General features: G+C 37.3%; 1 protein-coding gene across 1 annotated transcript in view; it reads right to left on the bottom strand.

Annotated features, from left to right (window-relative positions):
* The window catches only part of LOC150088215 (prolyl 4-hydroxylase subunit alpha-1-like), a 244,939-nt gene that overhangs the window by 150,531 nt on the left and 81,518 nt on the right, over positions 1 to 12,890 (bottom strand). The window contains exon 6 of the mRNA XM_090370629.1: positions 3,763 to 3,923. Within this exon, the coding sequence (XP_090226755.1) occupies positions 3,763 to 3,923 (161 nt within the window). The remainder of the gene's footprint in view (positions 1 to 3,762; positions 3,924 to 12,890) is intronic.

The following is a 12,890-nucleotide window of genomic DNA, read 5'->3' as shown; positions in this document are numbered from 1 at the left end:
AATTTACTGCAATGTGAATGTGTTTTCAAAGTGTGTGTGTGTGTGTGTGTGTGTGTGTGTGTGTGTGTGTGTGTGTGTGTGTGTGTGTGTGTGTGTGTGTGTGTGTGTGAGAGAGAGAGAGAGAGAGAGAGAGAGAGAGAGAGAGAGAGAGAGAGAGAGAGAGAGAGAGAGAGAGAGAGAGAGAGAATTAAGCATTTAATAAAGCACAGGCTCCTTACCCACAGTCACTCTATACTGAATGATACCCTGTCCACTACATCCATGGGTGTTATAGAAATGAATACTATCTCCAATTCTGTTTTTTGGTACCTTAAACACATTTCTGAAAATTGCATTACTATGAAATCTGTTTTAAATGCATATTTGTTACTTCAAAAACATATTCTGTTCAGAAGAGTAACAGATTCTCAGTTACTCTTGTGTACAGCACTATACAGAAGAGTAACCATACACAAACCCTTCTTTTGATATCATTATAAGCCGTTGAACTTGGTGGGTAAAACTGACATAATATCTACTCGTTATGTCAATGCTTACAATTACTGTATTATTATTATTGTTGCTCTTATATTATTTCTCTCTGATTGGGTAATTGCACTCCATGACAGGTACTGCTACCAAGTACACAGGGTGGTTGTAATGTCCGGTGTTACTGTTGGTCAAGGAACTCTCTATCCTACAGCTGTTCAAGATTGCGACTTTCTGGAGTTCCTCGTAGATGTTCTCTGGGACACTTATTGCTGCTAGGCTGTTATGTAGGGTCTTTGGCACCAAACCAGTGGTCAACATGATGATCAGGATGGTCATTACTTCTTGCATATGCCACATCTCCTTGACCTAATGTCTCAGGTTCGTGTACTTCCTAATTTTTCCCTCGTGGGTTTTCTGGACATTGCTAGTGTTGTGCATTGCTATGTCAATCAGGTAGGAAGACTTTTCCATCTTGTCCACAAGGATTATGTCCGGTCTGTTGTGCGGGATGGTTTTATCTGTTATTAAGGTGTGGTCCCAGTACAGCTTGTGGGTTGGGGTCTCTAGTACTGTCTGGGGTTCATACTTGTAGTATGGTACCTTTCTTTAGTCAACTGGTATTACCTCGCTAGCTTCTGATGTATTATCCTGGCTACCTGGCCATGTCTATAAGTGTACTCAGTCTGGGTAATCACCTTGCACCCTGCAGTGATGTGTTGGATCGTTTCTGAGGCCAGGTGGCATCGTCAACATGTGTCATCTGATATTCTGGGCTCCTTAGCGATGTATTTTCTATAGTTTCTGGTGTTGATTACCTGGTCTTGGATGGTCAGCACAAATCCTTCAGTTTCGGGGAAAGAGCATCCCACTTGTGAGCCATGCATTGGAAGCAATGTTATCGATGTGATCTTGATAGAGGTTATTGTGATGTCTGCCATGGAGTGTCTTCTTTGCCCATCTTTCTAGCTTCATTTCTTGTGCCGTTTAGGCAGAAGGGGGCTCCTCGCTTAGGCTGAGTGGGGTATACCACTTATCTATCTTTCTTATGGCCTGGTGCTCTGTTGTTCTCGAAGTAATCCTTCAAGTTAAATATCGCTGTTTTCTGTTGCTCTATCAGGTCCTCTTCCTCCCTCTTTTCGAGCTATTTTTAGTCTCTCCACTGCTGATTCTGATTGGTGTTGGCGGCTCTTGGTCATCATTTTCCTTGTCTTTCGCATGATATCCTCTAGCTCAGTGTTAGTCCAATCTATGACCCCAAAGGAGTAGGTTAGTACTGGGACTGCATAGGTGTTTATGGCTTTAACTGTGTTCCCTCCATTCAATTTTGCTTTCAGCAGGCTTCTGAGCCTCTGATGATATTTTTCGGTGAGGCACTTCTTGATTTTTTTTGTGCTCTAACTGCTGAGCCTGCATCATCCCTACGTATGTGTAAGTCTCTCCTTCTGTCATAGCTTTGATCTCTTTACCAGTCAGCAGCTGGTAGTTTCAGCCAACTAATTTTCCCTGATGCAGTGTGTGGGTTTTGTGTTGCATTTGTCTAGACCAAATTCCATCCTGACGTCCTTGCTGAATTCTTTGTTGATCTGGAGTAGCTGCTGGAGTTGCTTCTCGGTTGCTGCATAGAGCTTGAGTCATCCATGTATATCTGGTTGGTGAGGGTGTACAGGTTCTTTCTTCCTTCTTTGAGGTTATATCCATACTTATATCCATTATGCATGGTGGATAGTGGGTTGAGTGCTAGACAGATAGATCGATATGAACAAACTGAAAATAATCAAGTTACATAAAAAATAAATATACATATAATTAAATTTCAGACAAAGTCCAAACTCCATTGGAAAGAGCAACATCTGTTCACAGTCTGTTGGAAAGCCAGCAGCACCAGGAGCTGCCAAGAATAGAAATGTCAGCACAAGGAGCTGTCATGTATAGAATGCAACACAAGGAGCTGCCAAGAGAGAGAGAGAGAGAGAGAGAGAGAGAGAGAGAGAGAGAGAGAGAGAGAGAGAGAGAGAGGGAGAGGGAGAGAAAACAAGAGTCAGAAGTAGAAAGGAATCACCAAGAAAGAGAAGAATGATGATATCCAGCTCAGGACCCTGGGGGCAGCAAGCCCATACTCACTAGATGTGAGCCCTGGGAAATATTTGTGGCTGTAGGTGATCAATTTTAATGGCTAATTGGCTCTGATAAAGTGCAGCATCCTGTGGCCCCCTCGACATGTGTTTCGCCTCTCCTCTATGCCTCTTGTTCCATTCGCAAAATAGTGCCCATTGGTCTACACAGCAGATCCAGTCACCCGTTTCAGCCGAAGCGCTGATCGGGCAATGTTCTGGGTTTGAATTTGCATCCAGAAACGATTCTGCAGCGATTCTGCAGTACATTTGTGGACTGTTGCAAATGCTACCTGATTGATCCTGCCAGTAGTCATATACTTGTTTCAGAGATTAAGCCATGCATGTCTAAGTACATGCCTAAGCAAGGTGAAACTGCAAATGGCTCATTAAATTAGTTATGGTTCATATAAGCCACAAATTTTATTCTTAAAATACATTGTGTCCAACCATTTATTTTCTTGCCAAAGCTGTGATCTTATTATACCTGTCTCATTACAAACAAGTTCTTCTGAATTTTACTGTAAAAACAAAAACTCTACATAGGTTTTTTAATTAAAATCTGAACTTTTATTACCATAATGATGTGTGTAAGGTGACAGGGCTAAAACTTAAAACAGAAGAATATAAGTTCATGTGACTAGCCATAAGTAGCAAGACCTACTCGATGCATATCATGATTATGCAGTTATAGGAAGAAAGGTCAGTAAGGTAGCACTAAGGGAATTAAGAGCCACTCACAAATTACATGATTTGCATAATGTAAGGAAACCAGGTAAAACTGAAGTTTTTTTTATGACAAAATAATGAGGAGGGTGTCAAAGTTATTGTCAGGAAATGTTAGAGGAAAAAGAAATGTTAAACAGTGAAAAAAAACGTGTAATTTGTGAATAATCCATTAGTAATTAATTGAACAGCAAAACCTCATTAACAGTGCCTTTCACTATATGGAAAACTTTCCTGTAACTCTCTACATATTGGTTTATAGCCAGACAATCATTATATGTAATCATGTGGCAGGAAGACTAATATCTAACAAAAATTATTTGCCACTTATTTACCTCATGAATCACAGCTAATCAACAATCCAGTGGTTTTTTTTTTTTTTTTGTTCTATTAGTTTTGTGTGCTAGTCTTTACTTGCTTTTTTATTAGTTTTGAAATTTCTAACACCTCTTACCATATATGTAGAAAATGCTAAGAATTCCAAAATATCAGTCTTGTCTGCTGTTTTATTTGTCTCTTCATCAATGCGATCAAGAGCTTCTTGCATCCATAAAACTGTATGATGATGATTTCCAGAATTATACGACTGTCTTCCAAGTTCAAAACAATCTCCAGCTGTTAACAAAAATGTTTTTAAATAACATCGTTGTTAATAAAACATTTGCTTTAAAGAAAGCATATAATACTACATTTTTAGTGCTGGGTGGAAACTTTTTAACAACTACACATACAATTGCAAACATGAGTGTTATACTAATCAATGAGTATGCATATTATGCTACTGAATTGTTAATATATCCCTGTATCTCCCTACACACATTTCAAAAGGACTGTCTACTTTGAAAGAGGCAAGCACTAACATTCAGAAGGAATGATTAAATTCGTATCACTCATCTGATATGAAATTAATAATTCACATTACTAGAGTGTATACACTGTTCCAGAGTTGCAGAGAACTTTGTTTTCATGGAACAGCTGCCCCTCACAAGTCCCACCCAGCCAATGAATGCACAAACATTTGGAATTTCCAAAATTAAGTGATTGTGGAATCTGCATACACCCTATTGTGAAAGTGATCATTTTGCAACAAAATAAGAAATGGAAAGTTAATAAATGTGGTAAACATGCATCATCCTATCTCTGCAGAGTCCATCAGCTGATGTTTGTTTCTACTTTTTCCCTTCCTTCTTGTGAAGGACTCTACAGCATAAGGAGAATTCATTCCTGAGAAAAGAGCTCTGAGAGGCAATAGCAAAATGGGTGCAGATGAAATTTTAAAGGTTATAAATGATTCTAGAACTAGGGGCCATAAATTCAAGTTATGGGGAGAGATGCTTATACTGGATTTAGGAAGTTTTATTTTAGCCAGTGAGTTACAAATTACTGGAATAAGTTACCTACATGGGTGGTAGAGGCAGACAGTTTGGGGAAATTCAAAGGTCAGCTGGATTTACCAACAGGAGAAGGGAAATACGAAATACATAAGTTGTCTATTTTCTTTTCTTTTATTATTTATTTTGTTTTACTTTATTTTATTATTATTATTATTTTACTCTTTTTTTTTTTTTTTGGTTGATGCTACATAAGCTTGCTTTCTTGCATCACATGCCTCTACTACTACTACTACTACTTTGTTGGCAAGGATAAGGAAGTGATTATCCCTTTGTGTAAGGCCATGGTTAGTCTGCATCTTGAGTACTGTATACAGGTCTGGAGGCCTCACTTTAGGAAGGATGTAGACCTGCTGGAACAGGTGCAGAGTAGGGAAACCAGATTGGTGAAGGGGATAAAAGAGTGCTCTTATCTAGAAAGGTTTCAGTTCTGCAAACTGCAGCATCTCAAGACCAGGCACCTGTGGGGAGATCTGATTGAGGCGTTTATGTCCTTGAATGGATTGAGTAAGCTGAATGTTAATGGCATTCTTTCACTTGCTGAGACTACACACATGAAAGGGCATAAATTTAAGTTGAGGAAGGATGGTTGCAGGATAGATGTGCAGAAGTTTGCCTTCAACCAGTGGCTATTTGATTGTTTGAAAAGGTTTCTATCTGTTATGGTGGAAGTGGATGGGTTGAATAAATTCAAGGGAGAACTAAACAAATTCTTGGAGGGTACAGATGGGTGAAGTGCAGAGTTTTTTTTTTTTTTTTTTTCCTTGTTGTTGTTGTTGTTATTTGGTTTTTAGGAGCATTAGCAACTAAGGCCATATTGCTCCGGGGATATGCAGTGGTCATTCCCTGACCTTTCCGCATCCTCCGTATTTAGTGGTGATGGGCTCGAACCCCAGTCTAATCAAGAAGCATGTGCTACGCACTGCTACTCCTTCCCACCTGGCCACGGAGGCACCTTTTTTTCCCTCCTTCTGACTGATGCTATATAAGCTTGTTTTCTTGCATCATTTGCCATTACTAGTACTACTATTTCAATAAACTAAATCTCATTCATGTAGCTACAGGGCAGATTTTTAAATTGCATTTACACACTTTTTAAATAACAAAAACAAAGAAACTATAAGCAACTGGAAAACTAGTTTCTTAACCCGGCATAGGTGTTACTTCACATAGCATCTATCCCTCAAAAATAACATTCATGCATTAACTGATAATTAATGATTAAAAATCTAAAATTTTTTCTACCTTCCTAAATATAATTGAACTTTTACTGAAATAGTTTCAGAAATGACTTTTTTACCATTTCCTTACAAAGACTGAGTGCAAGTACCTGTCAGGTGCCTCATCACTATCTTTTCAACTATTTGGCATGGTACCAGATAAGTGCCAATGCTTTGCTTGTTTAAAGTATCAGGTTACTTGTTTTCCCTCTCCCACTAATTGAATAACATCTACCATCTTAACCTAGTTGTTTTTACACAGTACAGATGATAACATGGAACTTGATATTCTCTACAAATGGCTGCTACTATGCAATAATCCAACTTACCAGATTTCAAATTTTGCATGCTGTGAAAAGCACTGTGAAATGCTCAAATAGCACCAAATTTGAAATAAAATTTGAATAAACCTGAAAATGGAAGTAACCAATAATATCAATACATATAATATTATATTATTAACTTTTACATAATATTATTAGCTTTTCTTTCCTTTAATTTTTTATTTTTATACTTTTTATGCTTCAAGAGCATGTTTTAATTTTTTTTAAACCTAAAAAGTTACATACAATAAGTATTACAAACCATTAACAAAAGGTGAAATACTGACAATATTAAATTAGAATTTAAAAAAAATTATCTTTTATGCAGCTGCTTTAATGACATTTTTTAATTTTTTTTAAACCTAAAAAATCATGTACAATAAGTATTGCAATTCATTAAGAAGTTTAAAAAATGAGCACCTGTCAGCTGCCCCACCACTGCCTTTGCAACAAATGGGGATATCACCATTGCCAGGTCAACTATAGAAATTTAGCTTGCTGGAGTCCCTTAAAAAAAAAATACAGTCTTTTGCATTCACATCTGGATTTTTTTTTTCATGGTAACTTGAGTCTGTTAGTGACGAACAATTATACTTACATTTCAAAAGGATGTAAGTATAATGAAACAATATAAAGGAAGGTGGGATCCAGCTGTGATGGATGACTATTGTTGGTTTTTGAAAAGAGAAGTAGAAACCCTATATAAGAGAAAAAAATAATTTTATCTGACTAAATTTTTTGCCACTTTTGAATTTTATGAATTAATAATTTTGCATAATGTAAGAATATAAAGTTTTGTTAATAAATAAAAGCTTATTCTCTTTTAAGCATCCATTTCTCTAAAGAATTCCTCAAATGTGAAAGTAGATGCAAAATACTTATTCAGCTTGTGAGCAACTTGAGCAGGACTATCCGCAGTATAACAATTAATATCAAGTGGACCTATGTGATTCATACCCTTCCTTCTTGTGTTTATATAACAAAAGAAGTATTTGCTATTTTTTTTTGCATCTTTGTAAATCTGCCTATTTCTCATGATCAGCCTGAAAGCTTGTCATTAGCTTCAATAAAGTAGCAGTCTTTCATTTAGATATGTGAATACTGTAACATAAAAAGTAAAAACAAGACAGAGTTGTGGAAAATTTTTTGGGTCGTTACAGAGAATGCATTCATTTTTCAAGATTGTAATGAATATAAAATAGCATTGGGTTTATGGAAAACTGGCCAGGATATACAACACAGTCATTATAACACCCTAGGGTGTTAAAAAGATCATTGCTATAAAGAGCTCTGACTATATAATTCTATTCTGAACTATGGTGTTCAGAGATTTCTTCCTCTCTACTTCATTTTTTGAAGCTGGTCTGACATGGATATTTTGGTTTCATACTGTACATTATGTATATAAGGTGTTTTAAAATTAGCTAGAACACTTGTAGGAGAATATTGCACAGACAAAAAAAAAAAAAATTGTTTCCATAAATATAAAATCTCAAACTGTTTCTGAGAAATTAAACATTAATCATAACCTAGAAAACAGAGTAAAATGACAAAACAATTTTATATTAAAATTTATGTCATACAAATATGACTGAATATGGCTTTAAATATGACAAATATGGCTTTAAACAGTACAAAACACATTTACCTATTCTAATGAAGTGTTGTTGTTGTTGTTGTTATGGGAGTTTAAAGGCGCATAAGCTATTATGGCTATAATGCGCCTCAAAATGTTGTTGTTTTGTGTGAATCATACCAATTACTCAGTTGTGAGTAATGGGTAGTTGATTGTTCGGAATAAATTTCTACCTGGTATTGTGGAAGTGGACAGTTTGAATAATTTTAAAGGGCTAGATAAATTATATGAGGGGGATGGAAGGGTATTTTTGTTTTTTTGGTTAATGCTGTATAAGCCTGTATCATTTGCCACCACTAATGACTTGACACCACTCTTTGGAAGCTATTTTTCAATTTTTTCATTGTTTTTTTATGAAAACTCCAAACACAAAAGATGTTAGAACATATAGTAATTAGTACCATGCAGGGATTAAAGCCTGAGAATACAGAAGATATCTGTTGATATTAGACTTGAATTTCTGAGTTGTACTTTTTGTGAAGTACGTATGAATGAAGGTTGTTCCAGAAAGCTGAAATAGAAGGGTTAAAATAAGAAAGAAAAAAAGTTGGTACTGCAAGTATGAAGTTGGACAGTAAATGGATACTGAATAGTTTCAGCATGTATTCAAACTAGGTTAGGAGAGAGTAGGAGAATTACAGATGCCAATTTGGAAAAACAGTGACGACAGAAGTACCCATAGAAAAAGGAATGCAGTAGAAACTAAACTTCTGTGAGACAAAGACAGTGAAGAGAATTTGTAAAAGACAGTTTCATTACTTAATCTGAATGCATTCTTTTGAATGGAGTCAAGAAGCTTAAGAAAGGTTTAAGGGCACTGTCTCAGCTGAAGGAACAATATTCCATGGTAGGATGGATTTGAGATTTGTATACAGTGAGCATACAATCTCAAGAATAAATAGAATAAAAGTATCAGCTAGAGAAAAACAGAAAACCCAGTATTTTTTTTTACAGAGGAAGCAATATTCGTGACATACTTATGCCAGGAGAGATTAGAAGTCAGGGTAATCTCTAACAGATTACCCTGACTTCTAATATAACAGATTAGTGGAGCAGTTAGAAGATAGAATGCCAGTAGCCACCATCCTTAGTGAGCATTTGGAGAGAAAACTGGATACTTGCTGAAAATTGTTAAATACAGTTAGCAGGCAGGCCACGTGATTAGAGCTTGTTTAGAAGACCATTATTCAAACATGATCAAATTTCTGTCTTAAAAACATCAAGAGTTTCAAGTTTCACCAGATTTTTCCATTGAATTTATCCAAAAATGAATAATATACGTCAATATACATCACCAGAATCCATATTGGCAATCATTATTCAGTTGGAAGGTTCCAAGATAGCTTAAGGCAGTTAATGCAGTTGGATGAATCTGGGTGCGAGGTTCGCCTGGGCAGACATTGCTCCTTAAAGCTCTTCAAACAGAGAAGTTTTTCCTGATTTATTTTCTGCTTTATTAGTTTAAATTGTCATATTAACTTATTTTCTAGAGTAGCTTTATATTCCTAGTTACGATACTTAGTTTAAAGTTTAACTTAGACAGAGATTTCGTAGATATTACTTAGTATCGGTAACGGTATCAAATCCACGTGTCACAAATTGAACGAGAGGTCTTTTAACCAAATTTAGTCGATTTATTAACCAATTGTTATATCAAATTATCTTCTATAAGTAGATTATAGACCTAGTCAGGATCCTTAGTTTATTCTAAATTGAGATAGCGAGATTTCGAAGCTAATCAATACTTACGAGTCCGTAGAAATACCGTTCGTGAATTCCCGCCATTTTTACACGATAGCATAAGCTTAGTGTAGTATACTGCATAATATAATATTGTCAATTAATCAGTAAATCTATTAATCTTGATAAACTTTATTGTCAATTAAATTGTATCTTTAACTCTATATATATATATATATAACGACTTAATCGTAACAAATAATTAATACATAACTATAGTGGTACACGTGATACGGAAGTTGTATAAAGGGAACACTAGATACCGAAAAAAAAAAAAAAAAAATATATATATATATATATATATATATAACATAACTGTTTTGGGATATAACTTAAGGATTTAATTTTTGTTTTAAATTTTATTGAATTAAATTGGAATCATGACTCTGACCAGAGCAGCAAAGCAAAAGGCTCAAGCTAATGGGAGTGCTGTGGTTCAGGGGAGAACTGAGGGGGGCAGTTGCCCTCTGAATCACAGTCTATTAAAATGCACTGTTTGCTTGATGTTTGCGGAGCAGTCGGGTACGGGACATGATACTGCCAAGGGGGATGTCTTTGTATGTGCACGATGTAAGGAGTGCAAGGAAATCAGGCGACAACTCAGCGTTGTTATGGGCCTTTATGAGACCTTGAAGGACAGAGTGGATGCCCTCGAAGGAAATAAATTGAGGGGCCCATCAAGCTCTCAGCTGCCCACATCAACGCCAGAGCTTGCACTTGGTCATCAGGCAACACAGGGGCAGCCCCCTAGGCAGAATGCGCTGGTCCCACAGGAACTAGTAGTTGTTGGTGACTCTATTGTCAGGGAAACGGGGAACATGCTTTGTAAAAAGGATAGGTGGAATAGGACCAGGGTATGTCTGCCAGGGGCAAAGGTTGATGACGTTGTAGAGCGGATATCACCTTTTAAGGGCACAAAAGGTGATATAGTTGTACACGTTGGCACTAATGATATTAAGAGTAGGAGACCGGCGGAATTACTTAGCAAGTACAGGTCACTGTTGAAAAAAAGCCGTGAATTAGGGTTGAACTTGAAAGTGTCTGCAATTCTGCCCAGACACGATAGGAGGGAGTATATGATGAGAACCTTGTCGATCAATTCGGCCCTGGAGGGATTGTGCAAGGCTCAAGGGGTAGAATTTTTTTCAGCCTGGACTGTACTTGTTAACAGGAGAGATTGCTTCTACAGGGATGGGATACACTTAAATAGAAAGGGTGCAAGAATGTTTGCTGATGCTATCGAGGCAGTGTTAGGTGGGTCGGAAAACTGCTAGTTGGGGGGATACAAGGACTAATAGATTAACAGTAGCCACTGGCAGAGGTGGAAGTGATTCTTGCACTGCTTCTATTCAAATGAGCAGAAGTCTGAAAAACAAGATGCAGGATATTTCAGAGACTGCTGGTAGTCATTGCATTACAAGTAAACACATGGGTTGTGTTAGGGTAGCTAAGAATAGAAACAGGTGCATGTATACCTGCGTGTACACCAATGCTAGGAGTTTGGTAAATAAATTTGATGAATTTGAGGTATTGCTCAAAACATCAAAGGCAGATATTGTTGGGATATCAGAGACGTGGTGTCACACAGATATAAGTAATGCGGAACTGGAATTTGGGGAATACAATGTATATAGAAAGGATAGACAGGACAGGAGGGGAGGAGGGGTTATGCTATTAATTAAGAAACACATAAAGTCAAAGGAAGTGAAGCCAGTTGACATCGATGGACAGGGCAGTGTCGAGTCAGTTTGGTGTGACATAAGCATAGGGAAATCAAAATTGAGAGTAGGAGTGTGCTATAGGCCTAATGACTCTGATGAGTATAATAATATATTGTACAGGGAAATAGAGTGGGCCAGTAAATCAGAGAGTCTTATAATGGGGGATTTTAATTTCCCAGATATTGACTGGAATTTGTGGGTTGGTCACTCACACACTAGCAAGGCTTTTGTGGATTTATTGGATGATTGTTTTCTACATCAGCATGTTCGTGAGGCAACAAGAGGGAGCAATACTCTTGATCTGATTATCAGTAGTGATTCTTCATGCATTAAGAACCTGCAGATAAATGAACCACTAGGAGGAAGTGATCACAGTGTGTTGAAGTGGGATTTACTCAAGGAGGTAACTACCATCAGAGGTAAAGGGAAGGGTTTTTGTTTTCGTAAAGGCGACTATGATGGTCTGAGACAGTATTTAAATTCTATACAGTGGGACCAACTGATGGTGTTACCAACAGCAAACTCAAAATGGGAAGCATTCAAGGAACTAATCTTGGTGGCTACCAGGCTTTACATACCAACTAAGAAATATTGTTCAAGGTTTAGGCCTAAATGGTTGTCAGATGGACTAATGAGACATGTGGCAGAGAAGAAAAATGCACGGGATACATACAAATTAATGGGTGACATGGAAGCCTATGATAGATATAAGTTGGTCTGTAACCAAGTCACAAAGGAGATTAGGCAGGCAAAGGCAGACTACGAAAAATCCTTGGCAAAGGATGCAAAGAAAAACAGAAAGGAGTTCTTTACATACTTGAACTCGAGAAGGAAAGGGATGAATCAGATTGGTCCACTGGATATTGATGGTTCAACAGTTGAGGATCCTGCTCAGGTGGCTAACAATCTAAACGAGTATTTTGCATCTACATTCACGCATGAGGAGTTATTCAGGAAGGAGAATGATGTAGGTAAAGTAAACATTGGCAGTGAGCTGGATGATTTTGTAATAACTGAGAGGAAAGTGGAGGAGAGATTGTTGAGGATAAACATAAAAAAGGCACCTGGGGTGGATGGGATCTATCCAGTTATATTAAAGGAGGCAGCAAAGGAAGTATGCAAACCCCTAGCCATAATTATGAGAGCTTCTTTGGACTCAGGGGAGGTACCCATAGACTGGAGATGTGCAAATGTAACCTCAATTCACAAAGGAGGATCAAAGGCTGACACAAGTAATTATAGACCTGTTAGTTTAACTTCTGTTCCAGGTAAATTAATGGAGGCACTGGTTAAAGAAGCACTGCAGGATCATCTAGACAAGAATTCAGTTATAGCTCAGACGCAGCATGGTTTTGTTAAGGGCAGGTCTTGCCTGACCAATTTGATTGGATACTATGATGTAGTCACAAAAGAACTGGATGCAGGGAATAACTTTGATATTATATATTTGGATCTTAGAAAGGCTTTTGATACTGTTGCACATGGAAGACTGCTGCACAAATTGGAGCAGTGTGGCATTGGAGGCAAATTGCTGCTATGGATAAGGGGATG

This window comes from Mastigoproctus giganteus, chromosome 3 (genome assembly GCF_048544385.1).
Source record: "Mastigoproctus giganteus isolate SK-2022 chromosome 3, ASM4854438v1, whole genome shotgun sequence".
NCBI classification, from domain to species: Eukaryota; Metazoa; Arthropoda; class Arachnida; order Uropygi; family Thelyphonidae; genus Mastigoproctus; species Mastigoproctus giganteus.
Note: the sequence above shows the minus strand (reverse complement) of the source record. Positions and strands in the feature narration are given on the sequence as shown.